At 43.9% G+C, this 21,291-nt stretch overlaps 1 protein-coding gene across 6 annotated transcripts in view; it reads left to right on the forward strand.

Annotated features, from left to right (window-relative positions):
• Positions 1–4,538: 4,538 nt before the first annotated feature.
• Positions 4,539–21,291, forward strand: part of ACTR1A (actin related protein 1A) — a 36,795-nt gene continuing 20,042 nt past the window's right edge. For all 6 annotated transcript variants that reach the window (XR_013262817.1, XR_013262818.1, XR_013262815.1 and 3 more), the window contains exons 1-5: positions 4,539–4,680; positions 12,343–12,407; positions 12,487–12,562; positions 12,690–12,815; positions 15,458–15,582. Coding sequence is in view for 1 of the 6 variants with exons in the window: in XM_077455312.1 (XP_077311438.1) it covers positions 4,633–4,680; positions 12,343–12,407; positions 12,487–12,562; positions 12,690–12,815; positions 15,458–15,582 (440 nt within the window). In the remaining 5 variants the exon portion in view is untranslated. The remainder of the gene's footprint in view (positions 4,681–12,342; positions 12,408–12,486; positions 12,563–12,689; positions 12,816–15,457; positions 15,583–21,291) is intronic.

Here is a 21,291-nt window from a genome sequence, read left to right on the forward strand (position 1 = left end):
CACTGATAGGGACCGATAAGACGGCACTGATAACATAGCTCCCAACTGTCCCTGATTTCCAGGGACTGTCCCTGATTTGGAGCAATGTCCCTCTTTCCCCCTCATTTGTCCCTCATTTTGGTCTGATCTATATAGTTGTATATAAAATTTTTATCTTTCAAAAAGTGTTTCCCAGTGCTAAACCTTTCATCTGATTTCTAAATTGCTGAATTGTTCAATTTTAAAAGCCAATATAAAGGAATAGTAGTGGTAAGAAAAAAATAAAAGCACTTGTAGATATTTTAACCTTTTTTTTGGTTATTTCCCCTTTAAGGGGTATGGCAGGGGGTGTGACTTATGCCTACATACATTTGCTAGTAGGTGTCCCTCATTCCTATCTCAAAATGTTGGCAGGTATATGATAAGACGGCACTGATAGATGTCACTGATGGGCACTGGTAGGTGGTATTGATAGGCAGCACTGGTGATGAGGCACTGATTGGTGACATTTATAGGTGGCGTAGTGGGCACTGATAGGTGACACTGTAGGCACTGATGGGTGGTACTGTGGGCACTGGTAGGTGGCGCTGGTGGGCACTGATAGGCGGAACTGTTTTGCACTGGTAGGTGGCACAGGTGGGCATAGAAGCTTCTGCAGAGGCTCTCCACGATGGGGACAGATGTCCATCTCACAGACGCCGGTGGTCGGCTTTTTTTTTTTCAGCGTGAGGAGAAAAAATAGCTGATTATTGCCTCTCTTTACATCACAGCTCTCCTCTGCTTCTCCTAACTGCCAGCGGGGGACCCCATCCCCCCCCCCCCCGCAATGCCCGGAGTGGGGAAGAGAGCCCACCAGTATGTGAAGAAAAAAAGATCTGTAAGTACCTTGTGAAGACAGGAGTATCCATACCGCATACGGCACACAGTATAACATGTTGATTGTAGAGGCTCTGCACTGAGACTACCGTACCTTCTGTGACCCACAAAAGCTCTGCAGAGGGGGGTTGGGGATGCGAGATCCCCCGCTGACATCCGGGAGAAGAGGAGAAGACCAGCAGAGAGATCAGCTGAGCGCCGTTCTGTACCAAAGGCACCTGACACCCCGCTGGATCACAGAGACACACACACAGCACTCTGCCCTACCAGAGAGGATTATAGGAGTACACAAGCACCTCAAACTAGGGCTTATATTGCAGCCCTCCTGGAAAATAGCGCTAGGTCTTATTTTCGGGGTAGGTCTTATTTTCAGGGAAACAGGGTCATTTTCATTTTCAAAACTTAATTGAACAAGCTAAAGATAAAAGTGAATTCATTGCTATAATATGCAATACAGGCTGTGGTATGTAAGGGTCCTCAAACTTTCTAAACAAAGAGTCACCTCATTGTCCTCCAGACCATAGGGGGCTGGACTGTGGCCCGAAGGAGTAGACAATATCCCCACATACAGTAAGTGGTCAATTGGAGTAAACATTGCTTTGGGGTTGGTGAGCAGTAGGAGTGAAAAAAATGACCTTGCTCCTGTAGTTAGTGTGAGGAGTAATGCCCTATGATTGTTGTCAGTGGAAGGAATAATGCACTATTGTTGGTGTCAATATAAGGAATGGTCCCCCGCTGTTGGTGTCAGTGGGGGGAATAGTGACCCATTATTGATATGATTGTAAAGAATAATGGCCCATTGCTGATGTCAGTGGGAGGAAGAGTGCCCCATTGTTTGAGTCAAAAGGAAGAATAATTCCCCATTATTGATGACAATGGGAGTAATAATGCCCCATGGTTAATATAATTGGGAGGAATGGTACCCCATCACTGGTGTTGATGGGGGGATTAGTGCACCATCTTTGGTATTAGTGGGAAGAACGGTGCCCTGTCATTGGTGTCAATGGCATTAATAGTGTCTCATAGCTGTTGTCTTTAAGAGGAATAGTGCCCTATCGTTGTGGAAGGAATAGTGTCCCACTGTTAAATGAGTAAAGGGGCTCATTTACTTTTACAGCGCTCATAAGACCCTCCCACTGCTGTTCTCAAACTCTCCTGTTCGACCACAGAGCCCAGGACTGCTGTAAGTAGTTGGATCGACTATTCACAGAGGTGATGGAGGAACATACATTCCCCCATCTCCTCTGAGATTAATAAAGAAGGGAGCAAGAAACATTTCATCACTTCCACGTTCAGTGCTGTCATTCCCTGACTGATACAGCCAGGAAAGCATCTGTGTTTGATCAGATGCTTTGAAGGTCTAATGGACCCCTAAAGTTTCTTTTTCTTAACCACTTAAACCCCAGACCATTTTGCTGGCCAAAGACCAGAGCACTTTTTGCGATTCGGCACTGTCACTTTAACAAACAATTCTGTGGTCGTGCGACGTGGCTCCCAAACAAAATTGACATCCTTTTTTCCCACAAATAGAGCTTTCTTTTGGTGGTATTTGATCACCCCTGCATTTTTTTTTTGCGCTATAAACAAAAATGAGCGACAATTTTCACAAAAACTAATTTTTACATTTTTCTATAATAAATATACCCCAAAAATATATAAAAAATATTTTTTTCCTCAGTATACACTGATACGTATTTTTCTACATATTTTTGGTAAAAAAAATTGCAGTAAGCGTTTATTGCTTGGTGTGCGCAAAAGTTATAGCGTTTACAAATAGGGGATAGTTTATGACATTTATATTAATATATATATATTTTTTTACTAGTAATGGCGGTGATCAGTCATTTTTATCATGACTGCGACATTACGGCAGACACATCGGACATTTTTGACACATTTTTGGGACCATTGTCATTTATACAGCAATCAGTGCTATACAAATGCACTGATTCCTGTGTAAATGACACTGGCAGTGAAGGGGTTGACCACTAGGGGGGCAGTGTAGGGGGTTAAGTGTGTCCTAGGGAGTGATTCTAAGTGTGAGGGGGGTGTGGCTACGTGTAACAGGTCACTGATCATAGCTCCCAAAAACAGGGGGCAGAGATCAGTGACACTGCCAGTAGGCAGAACGGGGAGTTTGCTTGTTTGTGTTAGCATCTCCCCGTTCTTCCTCTCCGTAAAATGATCGCGGGTATCCCTGTGGATATCTAGTCCACGGGACCCGCCTCACGGAGCTTGCCTCTTAAAGGGCAACGTATATCTGCGTGAGGCGATCAGGAAGTGGTTAAACAAATTGCATTGGAAGAACAGCTGAGCAAATATTAGGTGGCATATAAAATTTGCTTTTATTCTCCAGGGCCTCTGCATTCACAAAATATGTCATATTTGGGAGTTCTAAGTAACTCTCTAGCAAAAAAAAAAAAATGCAGATTTTTATATCTATGTAAACATTTTTAAAAAATGCCCTAGTAGGCAAGTGTTTAAATGCTTGCCAACCGTATAGCATAGTTATATAGTGGAGAGGCAGCTGGACTGCGCCAGATCAAGTACTATGGGTAGGCAGCCTACTCAAGTGTCAGTTAGTGTCCGAATGTCCGCTGCAATATTGTAACTTGCTGATTGCCGCCATTACTAGTAAAAATAAATAACTGCAAATTCCAGTATATCTACCATAGTTTGTGGACTCTATAACTTTTGCGTAAACCAATCAATATACTCTTAATGGGATTTTTTTTTACCAAAATATATAGCAGAATACATATTGGCCCAAATGTATCAAGAAATTTGTTTTTTTTTACATTTTTTCTTGGATATGTTTTATGGCCAGTTCACACCACATGCAGTCCAGTGCTTTTTTTCTGCATCAAAAACACATGGAAAGTAGGTTATATGGTTTCCAATGGCATAGTTCACACCAATGCTTGCAGTTCCAGTGCATTTCAGTTGCAGAAAAAAAAAGCAGAACATGAATTTTTCCTGCACTGAAACGCTGTAAAAAGCATTAAAAATGCACTGGAACACATATGCCATTATTTATGGTTAAGAAAAAAGAGGGGGGGATACACTCAACTGCATCAAAAACACACCAAAAATGCACTAGAATGCATCAAAAATGTGGCAAAAACACGCATGCAGAAAAGCATCCGGTATGCACCCGGACTGCGTTTATATGGTGTCAATTGGCCCTAAAGAAAAAAGAGGGGGGAAATGCACTGGATTGCATCAAAAACTCACCAAAAACGTGCATGCGAAAAGCATCTGAAACGCATCTGTACTGCGTTTCTTTGGTGTGAACTGGCCCTTATAGTAGAAAAAAAAAAAAATATATATATATATATATATATATATATATTTTTTAATTGTTGGTCTTTTTTTGTTTATAGAGCAAAAAATAAAAAATGCAGAGACGATAAAATACCACGTAAAAAAGCTTTATTTGTGGGGGAACAAAGGATGTAAATTTTATTTGGGTACAGTACGACTATAATGCAGTGCTGTACCACAAAAAAATGCCCTGGTCATGAAAGTGGGGTAAATCTTTCGGAGGGAAAGTGGTTAAAGGGTGGCCCTGTAGTTGCAGTTTGGAAGCATACTGTATGATCTCACACTTTCCATGTCTCTCTCATCTATAGCCAGCCCCCTCATCTCAATTGCGCATGGGCAGTCCATGCCTGGGCTTCACGCATGCGCAGAGAAGGCTGAGCGCCGTCCCAGCCATTAGTTGTGTGCGCAGGCGCAGTAGCCGGCCCGTCATCTCCTGGACAGGAGGAAGCCGCCATGGAGTCATACGATGTGATCGCAAACCAGCCCGTGGTGATTGATAACGTGAGTAGAGCTGCACGCCGCAGACGTTTGCACACAGCTCCCTTCCTCTGGCAGGGTCAGGGATTTGTACGGTGAAGGAGGGCGGAGGGGCGCTGCCATTAATTTTCCCTTTGTCATTATCGCAACCGCGCCCTCCTGACACAGACAGCATTGCTATAGCACTCAGCAGGGCAGGCAGGCCGGCCGGCGGGCTGTGCGTACACTGGGAGAGGGGGCGCCTCCATAGACGCCGCTTGGGTATTTTATTTCTCGGGTGTTTGGGGGTGATAAAGCTGCGAGCAGTCACCCTAACTTGATGGCTGCCACAGGACACGCCCTGGTGCTTGGGTAGGCGTGGTAGACAGCGGAGGTGTGCATTCCTATTGGCTGAGCTCGCCGTCGATCATCTGGAGAAAAAGGGGCGGAGATGACCGGCGTCGCTTGTCCTCGCCCAGAGTCCTGATTGGGTCGTAGATTGATTAGCAGCTGGGGTCTGAGTTGTGTTTGGAGCCCATGTGAAGGGGCGGGTTTTGCCGGTAGGGTGTGGAGGAGGCGGGCCCGTTATATGGGTTAGGTTGGCAATAGAATAGGCCGGATGTGATCATAGAGTGCAGTGTGGCGGGGTACGGCTGGCATTGTATACTTCCCGTGTGGGCGGCGCAACGCAGGCGCTAACCGGGCGCAGGTAGAGGCCGTCACACAGGAAGTGTCTGCTCTGTATGTCTCTTCCCATAGATCAACGGTCTCAAAACTATGGTCTTCCAGTTCAGGAACTACAATTCCCATCATGCCTAGTCGTGTCTGTGAATGTCACAGTTTTGCAATGCCTCATGGGACGTGTAGTTCCACAACAGTTGGAGGGCCGTAGTTTTCGAGATTCCTGATTCCTCAATGAACATACTACAAGTCCCATCCGCCCACATAGCAGAGAGCAGTCATGCCACCACGCTTAGGTCTCGTTTACACCTGCATTGTCTCTGAAGAGCAACCCACATTCAGATTGCTCTTCAGAGAACTTTTGATAGGTGGTGAGAAGGAATTGTCTTGTCTGTTCTAACCCTCAAAATACCAGACAACAGTGTGGTTGCAATGCAGCCTCCTGCACTGCAATGGGGTAAACTTGTTGCTGTGGCATGTGTACACAGCCCTGGCTGCTGCCTCTACAGCAAAAGGGGCTAGCGGCAAAAACATGACTCAACCACAGAGTTTAACCCCCCCCCAATCACAAGTGTTAATGAGCCCATAGGCCTTGTGCACACAGGTGTACTTAAAGTGGGACTTTAGTCAGAAAATGAAGTCCTGCTAGAGCACTACATTCTGGCCTCTTGCTATGGCTATGTAAAGTGTTTATGCTGTTTGACTGATTGCTGCCCGCCCACCGTCAAATGACGGCGGGGTGGTGCAGCTCTCGTTCTGGGACAGCGTCTCAGAATGGCCGCTCTTGCACGCAACCACGATCTCTGTAAAGAGCCATGTTCGTAGCTCTTTAACCATGTGATTGGCTGTGTCCAATCACAGCCGGTCACTTGTAAACAAGGAAGAGCCGGTAATCGGTGCTCCTTGCCTCACACTGACAGAGTATAAGGAAAGGAGAGCCGATCAGCATCATCTCCTCACAGGGGGGCATGTAGGAATGTAATCGGGGCACTGATCATCAGTGCCCTGATTACAATAGTGCAATACAGTGCCAGCTATCAGTGCCCATTAGCAATGCCATTCAGTGCTGGCAATCAATGCTGCCCTTCAATGCCCATCAGTACTGCCTATCTGTGCCGCCTATCCATGCCACCTAACAGTGCTCATCAGTGCCCATAAGTGCGGCATATTAATGCCTCCTCATCAGTGCCCATAAGTGCCACCTCAACGCCATCCAGTTCATCCTATCAGTGCCACCTCAGTGAAGGCGAAAAATTACTTGGTTACAATATTTACTGACAGGAAAAAAGTAAACACATTTTTTTTCCTAAATTTTTGGCCTTTTTTTTTTTGTAAAAAAAAAAAAAAAAAAAAACGGCAGTCATTAAATACCACCAAAAGAAAGCTTTATTTGTGTGAAGAAAATGATAAAAAATGTGTTTGAGTACAGTGTAGCACAACCGCAGAAATTGTCATTCAAAGTGCAACAGCGCTGAAAAATGGCCTGGGCAGGAAGGGGGTGTAAGTGCCTGGTAGGCAAGTAGTTAAAATCCAGTAATGCACTCTCTCACCCTGCTTTGCACATGCTCAGTTGCTCTCTATTTTTAGGCAATGCTGAATTTATAGAGGCCGATCTGCTGACAGCCTTAAAGCAGAATTACACCTTTTTATCTTTTACAGCCGAGGAAGGTGCTTCTGTCTGATCTGCAACTGCCATGGTGCTGCACGTGTGCTCAGTTATGACACCAGACATTTGATGGTTTGACGGTTTGGTTGAGGACACAATCAAATCAAACTTTTTTGAAACTGGAGAATCAATGGGTTTAGTTCCACTTTATGATTTACTGCTGTTCAAGAGCTCTGGGCTTCAGCAAAATGGCGGCCTCCAGCAAGAAGATCAGGAGCAATGCTGGAGGCAATTTACAGCACGCATTCATCTTGGTAGCATAATTATTACCATGAAATGTATATTCCTTGCTAAAGAAAATTTCGTGTTTATCAAATTAAGGGAAAAGCACCACTTGAGAAAGCAGGACTTTACTCATAACAACTTGATAAAAACATAATGTTCTTTAGCAAAGGACATTAATTGTACATTAACTGCTTCCGGACCGCCCACCGCATATATACTGTGGCAGGGTCAGCTAGGCTGCGCAAAATCGTGTACCTGTACGTGATTTTGTGCACGCGATCTAGGGGCCGCACGCGTGCCGCTGGAGCACCGCTCCTGCTATGTTTGGACACCTCAGGAGCCAATCAGCGGGTTCGGCAGCGGCCAGGACCCGCTAATCACTTGCCGGAAAGGCAGAACGGCAGTTCTACCTATGTGAACAAGGCAGACTGCTGTTCTGTTGGGGAGTAAAATAGAGATCTTGTGTTTCAGCAAAGCTGAAACATGGCTCTCTTTTCCTCCAGTGCATCCACTCTGCCCCCACAGTTAGAAAGCATTCCCTAGGACACACTTAACTCCTTCCCTGTCAGTGTCATTTATGCAGTGTTAGCACTGATCCCCAAAAAGTGTCACTTAGTGTCAGATTTGTCCACCGCAATTTCACAGTCCCGCTAAAAATCGCTGATCGCTGTCATTACTAGTAAAAACTATTTTAAAAAATATATAAAGTCCCTAAATCTATCCCATAGTTTGGTTTGGACAAAAGTTATAGCATCTACAATCTTCATATGCTCATTGGGATTTTTTTTTTTAAACAAAAATATGAAGCAATTTTTTTTATTGGATGTGTTTTATAGCAGAAAAAAAATAAATAAATAAATAAAATATATATACATATACATTTTATTTTTTTTTTTTTTTTTTTTTTTTTATTTGTCAGTAATTTTTTGTTTATAGCGCAAAAAATAAAAACCTCATCGGTGATTAAATACCACCAGAGCAGTATTACACAGGAGAGAGCATGAGAGAGCAGTATTAAGCCCCATACACGCTATCAGATTTTCTGCTGATTTTTTTTTTTTCCTTCAGATTTACCAAAACCATATGATGAGGTCAAACCTTAGGAGTTTCAATTTGTATGCAATCAGGCAGGCCCTTACACTACATGGTTTTGATAAATCTGAAGGAAAAAAATCTGCAGAAAATCTGATAGTGTGTATGGGGCTTTACACAGGAGCGTACAGAGCTTAACCACTTCCCGCCCGCCGTATGCAGATTACGGCAGGGAAGTGGCTCTGTCAGTCTGACACACCACATCTCTGATCGTGATAAGAATGTCAGAGGCTTCTTACCAGGTGATCAGCTTTGACCAATCACAGCTGATCATCGTGTGAATCCAGGAAGTGCCGGTAAACAGAATTTCTCGGGTCGCGCTGACGGAGAGAGCCAATTGGCGTCTCTCCTTGTCAAAGGGGGGTGTGTGCTGATAATCAGCACATTCAGATGTGCCACAACAGCTTTTAAAATGTGTCCATAAGCTGTCAGTCAGTGCCCCATAAAAACACAGCTCACAGTGCCCAGCAGTAAAACCTGTCAGTACATCAACATCAGTGCCTCCTGTCAGTGCCAATCACTGCCACCTGTCCGTTCCCATCAGTGCCGCCTCTTGGTGCCCCTCAGTGTCCATCAATTGCACATATCAGTGCATCCTTATCAGTGCCAACTCATCAATGCCCATCAGTGGCCGTCGGTGAAGGAGAAAAGTTTGTTCTTTTTTTTCGTTTGTTTAGCAAAAAATAAAAACCACAGAGGTGATCAAATGCCACCATTTGTGTGAAACAAAATTATAAAAATTTTGTTTGGGTAGAGTGTAGCATGACCGCACAATTGTCATTCAAAATGCGACAGAGCTGAAAGCTGAAAATTGTCCTGGGTGGGAAGGGGCAAAAGTGCCTTGTATTGAAGTGTTTAAGAAGCATTTGATATGCTTTGCCATGGCACTTTGAGTCACAATAACGTTATATGTTGCATTATATGAAAATTAGGGTCAAAGCAGCTGAGTTTACTACCGCTGTAATGGTTTAAAAAGAGTTACGTTCCTGGAATGCCTGGCTTGTCAGCGGTCACATTTGCTTGTGTCCTCAACCAAACTGTCAAACCATCAAATGGCTTGTGATCAGCAGATCAGCCTCTACAATTTCTGCTCTACAAATAGAGAGCAACTGGGCATTTGCAGTGCTCTCTTGTGCTGTCTCCTGGGTAGTACTGCTCCAAGGAATTGTCTGCAGGTACCAATGAGCACCATCATCCATAAATAGAAGTTTGGAACCACCAGGACTCTTCCTAGAGCAGGCGGCCTGGCCAAAGTGAGCAGCACGGTGGTGTAGTGGTTAGCACTCTCACCTAGCAGTAAAAACGGTTGCTGGTTCGAATCCCAACCACAACACTACCTGCCTGGAGTTTGCATGTTCACCCTGTGCCTGCGTGGGTTTCCTCTGGGTACTCCGGTTTCCTCCCACACTCCAAAGACATGCAGGTAGGTTAATTGGCTTCTGTCCAAAATTAGCCCTAGTATATGAATGGGGACCTTGGATTGTGGACTCCTTGAGGGTAGGGACCAATGTGAGTGTGCAATGTACAGGGATAGGGGTAGACGCTCACGCAGGTTGAACTGGATGGACTGGTGTCTTTATTCAACCATACTAACTATGAAACTATGAAGGGCCTTAGTCTGGGAGGTGACCAAGAACCCGATGGTCATTCTGACAGAGCTCCAGGGTTTCTCTGTAGAGAAAGAGAACCTTCCAGAAGAACAACCATCTCTGCAGCACTCCACCAATCAGGCTTGTATGGTAGAGTGGGTAGACGGAAGCCACTCCTTATTAAAAGGCACATGACAGCCTGCCTGGAGTTTGTCAAAAGGCGACTGAAGGACTCTCAGACCATGAGAAACAATATTCTCTGGTCTGATAAAACAAAGATTGAACTCTTTTTGGCCTGAATAGCACGCATCATGTCTAGAGGAAAGCAGGCACTGCTCATCACCTGGCCAATGCCATCCCTACAGTGAAGCATGGTGGTGGCAGCATCATGCTGTGGGGATGTTTTTCAGAAGCAGGAACTGGGAGACTAGTCAGGTTTGAGGGAAAGATGAATGCAGCAATGTATAGAGACATCCATGGTGAAAACCTGTTCCAGAGCGCTCTGGACCTCAGACTGGGTCGAAGGTTCATCTTCCAACAGGACAAAACCCTAAGCACACAGCCAAGATAACAAGAGTGTCTACAGGACAACTCGGGAAAACTCTGTTAAAGTTGATGTAAACCCACTCTCATCCTTTTTAAACTACTGCCATAGTGGTTATCTATAAGGATATACATGCCTCCTGTATGTATCCTTACCTGTCAAATGTCTCCCCTCTGTCTGTTATGAGACCTCCAGATTCCGTGGGTGGGTCTGTTGACCAGAGCTCGGTGGGCGGAGTCGTGATGTCAGTAGACTCCACACCCACCTCTACACTCCCCTTGTCAACATGCATTTTCTCCTGTGTATTTCTTACACTGAACTTCTGCTTTTGATCACTAACATCCAGTCAAAACCCAGGAAAGTCACCACATGACTTCATCATGCCCAATCCTGCTGAGGTGGGGAGCAGCCAATCCTGGGAGAGCTGGAGAAGAAAGGAGGAGGGGATCTGAAGTACACAGAATCCCTCTCACACTTGTGCATGAGAGATGTAAATTACCCGTCACTCACAGGAAGGTGGAAGAACTGACTTATTTCTCTGTGTGTCAGTTTTTATATAAAGAGGACTGCTCAGAGCTGGATTAACTCTTTGAGGCAAGACTGGACACAGATGACATGAAATCCTATACTGTACAAGGTGCAAGCCTGCATTTAAATTTTTTTATTTTTTTCGGGTTTACATCAACTTTAATGTCCTTGAGTGGCCTAGCCAGAGCCCAGACTTGAACCCCATTGAACATCTCTGGAGAGATATGAAAATGTCTGTACCCCGATGTTCCCCATCTAACCTGATGGAGCTTGAGAGGACCTGCAAAGAACAATGGGAGAAACTGCCCAAAAATAGATGTGCCAAGCTTGTAGCATCATACTCGCAAGGAGCTGAGGCTGTAATTGGTGCCAAAGATGCCTCAACAAATTGAGTAAAGGATGTACACTTTATGCACATGGGATTTATTTTGTATTTTTAATAAATTTACAAACATTTCAATCAAACTTCTTCTTTCATGTTGTCATTATGGGGTATTGTTTGTAGAATTTTGAGGAAAATAATGTATTTAATCATTTTGGAATAAGGCTGTAATGTAAGAAAATGTGGAAAAAGTGAAGCGCTGTGAATACTTTCCGGATGCACCGTATGTTCCTGCATACTGTGAGGACAAACATAGCCTCCTCCTCAAATTTTTTTGCTGTGATCCAACTTCCTGTTAGAGGGTGGCTGAGAGCAATGGACGGTACTTGATTGAGTACAATTCCTTTTTTTTAAAACCAAAGTTTAGTGTCACTTTAAAGTGGTTGTAAACCCTTAATCTAGGCTTACCTGTAGGTCCAAGAAATATCTCCTAAACCTACACGGTTTAGGAGATATTTGCCAAAAGACAGGCACCACTGTCTACGGTGCATGCGCCATAGACAGCGGCACGCAGGCGCACTGAGTGCGCCGCTGTCAACGGCGATATGCCACGAGTGGCGGCTCCCGTGCGCATGCGCGGGAGTGACGTCATCGCGGCTCCATCGAATGACAGCGCCGGAGCAGCGAGACCCACCAAGAAGATGGAGGCTCCGTACACAAGGGGACAGCGGCGACTTCGCTGGCTCCTGTGTCAGGTAATTGACACATAATGGACTACTATGCGATGCATAGTAGTCCATTATGCTTTACCTTTGCAGGGAATCAAAGAGGAAGTAAACCCATCAGGGTTTACTTCCTCTTTAACAATCTTTATATAAAATGTAAACCAGAGATTCTCTAACTTTGCTGAAACTGTGAACATCTTTGGATTAGAAATGTAAAAGCTTAGCTTTAGCATTCCATTGTTCTTTTTGGCACCTCCTGTACCTCTTCCGGTATTATACATTGTACAGCTATGGTAATGTAATTACTGTTCTTATACTGTCATTTTTCTCTTTAGGGCTCTGGAGTCATTAAAGCTGGCTTTGCTGGTGATCAGATCCCAAAGTATTGCTTTCCTAACTAGTAAGTACTTCTTTATGGATGAACCAGTATGCTGCTGTACAGGGTGAAGGTTGTAACCTTTGGTTGTATTTCTTCGTAGTGTGGGGCGGCCAAAGCATATTCGGGTCATGGCTGGTGCCTTGGAAGGAGATTTATTTATTGGACCAAAGGCAGAGGTGAGTTAGTTTGAGTGCTCTTTGTAAAGGAGCCACTGAATATCTTTAATATTTCTTAATTTATTTCTGAATTGTTTAACCTGTAGGAGATATTCTGTTGTAATACTGACATGCATTACTATTCTAGGAACATAGAGGCTTACTATCTATCCGATACCCCATGGAACACGGCATTGTAAAGGACTGGAATGACATGGAACGTATCTGGCAGTATGTCTATTCAAAAGATCAGCTGCAGACTTTTTCAGAAGAGGTATGGCGGTGTTATCCTTAAAGGGGTTGTCCCCTAAGAAAATAACCATCCTTTTTAGTAGTCTCCATATGCTGTTTATTTAATTTCTTCTGACATCTGGCAATTATCTTTTTGCCTGCATTGGGGTTTCAATTTTGTAGCTGTATCACACATGAGTGTCCCCCATCCAAATGGGACAGACCCCCCCCCCCCCCTCCCTCTCTGTTTGGTTTAAGGACACCAGTGAAGGTGTTTTCCCAATTAACTATGGCATTGGAAAGCTAAAGTAGAACCAAATGAGACATTTTTTTAATTTTGGATAGTTTGGTTATTTTTTTTTATTTATTTAGTTTTTTGCCATCTGTCTCCCATTGGGGGGATTTACCTTCACTTCCTGTCCCATAGCCAAAACAGGAAGTGAGAAGAAATCCCTGCAAATCCATGGAAATCCATTGGGCCTCCAAGTCACCAGAAGGTTTGCTTTTAGTTTACATTAAAGTGGTTTACATGCTTACTGTTTTGTTACCTTCATGCATTCTCTGCATTATAAGGTAAAAAAAAAACCTTTTGTGTTTACTCCCATTCCCCTCTCAGCCCCCCCTAAATATTTTACATAAAAGTGGTAACCACCCTAATTTATAAATGGCCTTTGCAGCAAGGTGTACATGGAAGGGCCCTGCACATCACAAACAAACAAAAGATTTCCCAGCACACTTGCTAGCCAAATTTGGCCCTGTCTAATAGTTTATGTTGAAAACAGAGGGATACTTGCCTGTTCTCGCTCTAGCACTGCCCCTGAGAGAGCGAGCAGGGGGTCAAGCTTGCATGAGTGCCCCCCACAGCAAGCGACTTGGTATGGAGGCACTTAGAAGGGTGGGGGAGCCTGGAGCGCCAGCATCAGACCCCAGAAAAGGAGGATCGTGGCTGCTCTGTGCAAAACCATTGCACAAGGCAGGTAAGTATAACTTTTTTTTTTTTTTAAATTTTTTTTTTTTTTTAATTACCTTTACAATCGTAAAGTGTTTAACCCAAAAAAAGAAAAAAATATTTTTTCCTGGTCCCTTAAAGCAGATTACACAGCACAGTGCCTGTGCTGTGTAATCTGCCCCCCTCTAAACTGTAAAACAAAACCTGCCTGAACTTGCCACTTACAGTATCCCCTTCTCTGTACTGATCACAGTGCTCAGGGCTACTGAGCCCTGACCACCGTGGTCAGAGAGCGTCCCTCAGTCATATGCAGCCCTGCTCTCAGCTCTCCTCGATTTTCCCCCCCCCCCCCCCCCAACCCCCTCCTCTCCACCTGTCATCTATGTCTGTGTGTCTCTGTCCCCACCCCCTGCCAATATTACTAAAATAAAAAATCCTAAATGGTCCCTGCCAGCCCCTCTCTTATAGCCTGGCTTAGAGCACTGCATTTGTTATTTGTAAAAACGAGTATTGTAAATACTGATTTTAGCGTGATCTTCGGGCTGGTCACGTGACTCTCGGCCGATTTCCAGGGCTACTGCAGGAGAGGCTGAGCGGCCATGTAATCTCAGCTGATGTCAGAGGGAGATCTCGGCCCCTCCTGCAGAAGCCATATATCGGATGTATAGTGACCATGACTCATGTGACCAGCCTGAGGATAAATCTAAATAAGTATTTACAACGCTTGTTGTGTTTTTATTTTTTTTTATTATATAAAAGACTAATGCAGTGTGCCATGCCAGGCTCTAATAGAATGTCTGTCTGGCAGTGTTTGTGTTATATGGGTTAACAAACACTTTAACTCATTTTTATAAACCACATGCTACACATTAAATAAATTGTAAATGTTATGTACAAATGTGTTCACAAAATTGTCACCCAGGTATCACGTTTTTTTCACCCAAATGAAAAAAATATTTGTAAATCTTAGATGAAAGCTTTTTTTAAATAGACCCCATAACTTTTCACAAACGCGCTGTGCCCTCTTCTGATATGCTGCCATTCCAAACCTGATTTGCAGGCCAGTCAAGTTCCTTATCCATGTCTTTTATGAACCTTGCTTTGTGCACTGGTCCAAATCATTTGGTGGGGGGGGGGGGGCTGTAGTGTTGGGGTGTTTTTCAGAGGTTAGGCTTGGCCCCTTAGTTCCAGTGAAAGAAACTCTTAAGGCATACCAAGACATTTTGTGCAATTTCATGCTACCAACTTTGTGGGAACGGTTTGGGGGTGGCCCCTTCCTGTTCCTACATGACTGCACAAAGCAAGGTTCATAAAGTCATGAATGAGCGAGGTTGGGATTGAGGAACTTGACTGGCCTTCATGGAGTCCTGACCTCAACCCAATAGAACACCTCTGGGATGAATTAGAGCGGAGACTGCCAGGCCTTCTCATCCACATCAGTGCCTGACCTCACAAATGTGCTTCTCATAGACACACTCCTAAACCTTGTGGACAGCCTTCCTAGAAGAGTTGAAGCTGTTATAGCTGCAAAGAGTGGGCCAACTTTCTAGTGAACACTACAGACTAAGCCCGGGTTGTCAGTCATGTGAATGTACAGGCAGGAGTCTTCATGTACAAAATAAATAAAAAAACAGCAATATACTAAGAAAATACTGGTTGTTAACCCCTTCATAGAAAAAAAAAAAAACACATTCAGTATAGAGCCTCTTTAAATGATTTCTAATTCTCTTACACAGCATCCAGTATTGCTTACAGAAGCTCCCTTGAATCCACGGAAAAATCGCGAGCGAGCGGCAGAAGTTTTCTTTGAGACTTTTAATGTTCCAGCTCTGTTCATCTCCATGCAAGCTGTGCTGAGCCTGTAAGTGTCTCACTTTATATCTTTATAGTTATCTATGCTAATGTTTTTTTATGGTTCTCCTATTATTGACTCCAGATTTCTTGTGTAAAAATGTCTGGTAGACGTGAAGTTGCCTTTATTACTTATTCTGCAAAAACAATGTTAGCTGCTGGAGTCTAATTGGATCCTGTAGACCACCCACACACATTTATACATGAGACTTGGGCCCCTTTCACACTTGTACGACTTGTCCTGTAACTTGGGGCTGCAAAGTCACATGACAAGTCTTTCCCCTATGATTTCCAATGACAACCATTAATATTAGTATGACTTCAAAGGAGTCCCTGCACTACTTTGGTCCGACTTTGATGCAAATTCAGGTTCATAGACCTCAAGTCTCTGAAATCGCGGCTGTAAAATCTCATGACTTTGAAGTCGCGGTAGTGTGAAAGGGGCTTTAAGCTTATCTTATGTCTGTGTTAAATCCTTGGTGTGTTCCTAGTGTTTGCAATGTAACAGCTGCACACCTGGGATTCATTTATTCTGCACTATAAACCATTGTGATTAATAAGTGTAATCTGGTGTGACTAAAGACTTGTGTGTATGAGTGCCTGGGCGTCCTGGGCTGCTAAAACTTTGTTCAGTAGAGTTCATAAAACCATGGTATAGAGGCAGCTGGTTTTGCTGTATGCACATCAATTTCTTCAGTCTGCTTAACCACTTGCCTACTGGGCACTTTTACCCCCCCTTCTGCCCAGGACAATTTTCAGCTTTCAGCGCTGTCCACTTTGAATACCAATTGCGCGGTCAACACTGTACCCATATGACATTTTTATAATTAATTTTTTTTTTTTTTTTTTGAGACCTATAGAACTTTCTTTTGGTGGTATTTAATCACCACTGAGTTTTCAACGAGCAAACATTTTGAAAGAAATAAAAGTATTCTTCGTTTTGTTATAAAATTTTGGAAATAAGTAATTTTGTTTCTTCACTGATGTGCATTGATGAGGCTACACTGATGAGGCTGCACTCATGGACACTGATGAGGCTGCACTGGTTATCAGGGTAAATGTCACCTGCCACAGGATAGCCGGTTATTGGCTTTGCTTCCCTCACAATGACAGCGCTGAGGAAAGGAAATGCAGATAACCAGCATTTGTTTACATGTGATGAGCTGTGATTGGACACAGCTAATCACATGGTAAATGGCCGCTGTGATTGGTCCTTTTCACTTTGATCTGTGATGAGCGGTGTTTAACCATCTCAATACTGGGCATTTTCACCCCCTTCCTGCCCAAGCCATTTTTTTTCAGCTTTCAGCGCTGTCACACTTTGACAGTTGCGCGGTCATACAACATTGTACCCAGATGAAATTGTTCTTCTTCTTTTTTTTTTTTTTTTTTTTCTTTTTTTCCCCCCCCCAAATAGAGATTTCTTTTGGAGGTATTTGGTCACCTCTGCAGTTTTTTTTATTTTTTGCGTTCTAAACAAAAGAGTGACAAAATTGAAAAAAAAATATATATTTTTTACTTTTTGCTATATCATACAATTTTTATTTATAATTTTTTTTTTAAACTACTTTTTTCCTCAGTTTAGGCCGATAAGTATTCTTCTACATATTTTTGGCTAAAAAAAAAATCGCAATAAGCTTACTGTACTGAGAACACACCATCGGTCTCCTCTCCTCTGACAGGACCGTGGATTGGATCTGTGTATGTAAACACACCTGCTGTGTTACCAGGCACTCATCGCAGCCGCTGGGCAGGTGCATCAAGTCCCCAGTGACAAAGCGTGTACACGCTGCCGGCGGGCCGGGAAGGCGAGGGCATCATACGGCGCCCTCCCGTAATGAGAGCTGCACCGCCTGGCCGTCAATTGACGGCCGGCGGTCGGCAAGCAGTTAAAGATCTAAGCACAACTGAAAACCGATGGGGTTCAAGTACACAATCCTAAGCTGTCAAGAGCCCCCGCAACCCCCTATATTTAATAAAGAGAAGGATCTTGGTTTTCTGTCCTGTTATATATGCCATCATAGAGAGCTCAGCATGTACAGTGTATACACTGCTTGTTTGCAACCCCCCCCCCCCCCACTCCCACGTGTGGCTCGGATCTGGGCTGGCAGTTTGCTCCCCCCTCCTTTCCCCACAGTCTTCTTTTTTTCTGATGGAGCCTGGAGCTTCTCTTGATTGAAGAGACTGTGCATTTGGATCTGTGTACCCACTGCTACCTGCATCTCAAAGTTTGACATGCGATTTGGGCCCACGCGTCCACTGTGTATGTATCCACTTCCTTGGGCTGCCTCCACAAAGCTCTGAGGTGGATGCACACACATCTGCCAGTGGCTTTGCATGGAGGACAGCACTGATCTGCCATCTGGGCCCTAACTTTTTTCATATCAAATAGAACATATCCAGTGTTCTGGTAGCTTTTAGTTCCACAAAGACTTTTTTGAGATAAAGCGAATACAGAAAAGGGCCCAGGGGGCCATGGTAGACATTACAACAAACGGAGAAGGACGAAAGAAAGCGCTTTAAAAAATGCTGTACATTAAGGTCGATCATCAGTAGGGGAAAATGTGACCTGAGGTATACACAAGTTCTAAACAGTGAGCATGCCCCTCAATAGAGTGAAATGCCAAAATAGAGAGTAATGTGCAATAAGCCGTTGTCCAGATGCTACAGGGGTTGCAGTAATCGTAATGCAAAAAGATGCTCATGGAAGGGAAATCTAACATCGGCCTAAAAAAAGTTGACCATATGCAAAGGGACTAGTAATCTGGCCAGCCATGTCCACTAAGGGAGCCCGGCCAAGGGTATGTGGAGGATCTGGAGGTGTGCATTGGGGGCGGGTTGCGAAGAGGGATACAATGTAAAATGGCTTGAGAAGTGTAGGTTTGATGGAGATTGAGGAGCGTAGCAGCAAGGGGAAGGCAGAGGTTGCTCCTTTTACATGGGGGTTGCCAGCTTCACCCACCCTCCCGGTGCCCTTCCCTCCTGAATCGGCTCTGGCAGTTTTTAACCCTCTTGTTTACCACTGTCGTAAGTGGTCAAATACAGGAGTCCAATTCACTGGTCCTTAGCAACCCCATTTGTCTGTCTCTTTGCTACCTCTTTGGCCCCAGATTGAAATGCTTAGCTTTTGCTGTTCAGTGGAGGAGCTGTAATATACAAGCATAAATAGTTAATGAGAGTGTATTAGGCGTTCAATTGTTGTGTGTCAAGGCACATGCTTTAACATGTATTGTGTTTTTTTTTTTTTCCTGTATTAAGCCTGTCTGGATTTTTTATTTTTTTTGTAAGAAAAGTAAAAAACAATTTTTAAGACGGCCTATTCATTATAAAATGGACTGCCGATGCACCTTAACAGAGGAAAATATGCACAATGCAGCCCATCACAATATACAATATATGCATTCTGGGACATTTTGCTCTATTGTACAATGCGTTGAGGAGGCCATTCATATAGAGTAGCTGCATTGTTGTGGTGTGAACGATCCCTAAGAGTTTATCCAAGTGACAGATTACAGTACCATCTGTTGTCCTTTTAGACTGATTTCACATTTGTCATACCACTCAGGTTGTGTATACTGTATGTTGTAAACATTTGTGTCCTGTTGAGATAAAAATTATTTATATGTATACAATTGTGACCAAAAGTATTGAGAATGACCCAATTATTTTTCACAAAGGCTTCTGCCTTAGTTTTTTATGGTGGCAATTTGCATATACTCCAGAAGGTTATGAAGAGTGATCAGATATATTGCAATTAATTGCAAAGTCCCTTTCTGTCATGAAAATGTAATGCCATAAACCTTTCCACTGCATTTGTGAAGAAGACTTCAGGGAGCACAAGAAACTCCAGCAAGCACCAGGGCCGTCTCCTACAGTTGATTCAGCTGCGGGATCGGGCATCACCAGTGCAGAGCTTGCTCAGGAATGGCAGCAGGCAGGTGTGAGGACATCTGCACACACAGTGAGGAGAAGACGTTTGGAAGATGTCAAGAAGGACAGCAAAGAAGGCACTTCTCTCCAGGAAAAACAGGGACGGACTAATATTCTGTAAAAGGTACAGAGATTGGAATGCTGAGGACTGGGGTAAAGTCAAATTCTCTGATGAATCCCCTTTCCGATTGTTTGGGGCAATCGGGAAAAATCTTGTCCAGAGAAGAAGAAATGAGCGCTACGATAAGTCCTGTGTCATGCCAACAGTAAAGCATCTTGAGACCATTCATGTGTGGGGTTGCTTCTCAGCCAGGGGCTCACTCACAATTTTGCTTAAGAACATAACCCTGAATAAAGAATGGTACAAAAATATCCTCCGAGAGCAACTTCTCCCAACCATCCAAGAACAGTTTGGTGAGGAACAATGTCTTTTCCAGCATGATGGAGCACCTTGCCATAAGGCAAAAGTGAGGACTAAGTGGCTTGGGGAACAAAACATCAAAATTTTTGGTCCATGGCAAGAAAATTCCCCAGACCCTAATCTCATTGAGAATTTGTGGTCAGTCCACAAGAGGTGGGTGAACAAACAAAACCCCACACAAATTCTGACAAACTCCAGGCATTGATTATTCAAGAATGGGCTGCCACCAGTCAGAATGTGGCCCAGAAGTTGATTGACAGCATGCCAGTGCGAATTGCAGAGGTCTTGAAAAAGATGGGTCAACACTGCAAATATTGACTCTTTGCATAAACTTAATGTAATCGTCAATAGAAGGCTTTGACACTTATGAAATGCTTGTAATTATACTTCAGTATACCATAGTAACATCTGACAAAAAGATCTAAAAACACTGGGGCATCAGACTTTGTGAAAATTTATATTTGTGCAATTCTCAAAACTTTTGGCCACGGCTCTATAAACAAGCACAAACAAGTTTTCACTACAGTGATCTAAAGCTGAACTCTGAGCTCAACAAATATAATTTAAAAGAAATGTTTTATTTTTTTTTTAAATTCATACTTCCCTCGGTGGATGGAGCATCAGACTGATGCTGCAGCTGTCCCCCAGCGTCTCTGCACTGAGAACCAAGCCACTAAACACCTTGCCGGTGGCTTGGTTCTAACATCTCCCCAAGCGGAGAGATGCTGCCTGTCAGAATGCATCTTTCCTGCTCTGCTCCTCCACGCTCATTGGAATGCTGAGCTGTGGAGAGGTGGGGAGCAGACGTCTCAGCGACTCGCTGAGATTGCCATCAGTCAAGGCAGCTGGCTGATCCAGACTTCTGAAGTCGGAATGACGTGCTGCCTCAACTGATGGCAGTGACGTCAGCGAAGTGCGAACTTAGACCGCTCTCCACTGAAGATGGGTCACAGGAGTGCAAAATGAATTGCACTACTGTGACCCAGAGGAGAAGCCTAAAAAGCTCAGGCTGGACTTCTCCTTTTTTAAATATAACCAGAGGATATAAATCCACCTTGTGTTCACCAAATGTCTTTGCTAACTCCAATATTACCCTGAATTAGCCGTGATAGCGTAACTATGCTGTGTATAGCCTGTGCAGATATAATGGCTGTGGGATGGGCCCAGCAGGACCCATCCAGTACATGCTGCCTGCTGAAAACTACAGAAGGGGGCGGGGACAAGACCAGTCCCTCTGCATAAGGAGAGAGAGCAGAAGTGATTGGTCTTTTATCACAGGAAGCTTCTGCACAGAGACAACGTTTTACACTGGTTTACTGCACAGATCTGGAAAAAATACATTAAAGCACACCAAATTTCAGGGAACAA

This window comes from Lithobates pipiens, unplaced genomic scaffold, assembly GCF_037356315.1.
Source record: "Lithobates pipiens isolate NorthernLeopardFrog02 unplaced genomic scaffold, aLitPip1_a1.2 Scaffold_25, whole genome shotgun sequence".
Lineage (NCBI taxonomy): Eukaryota > Metazoa > Chordata > Amphibia > Anura > Ranidae > Lithobates > Lithobates pipiens.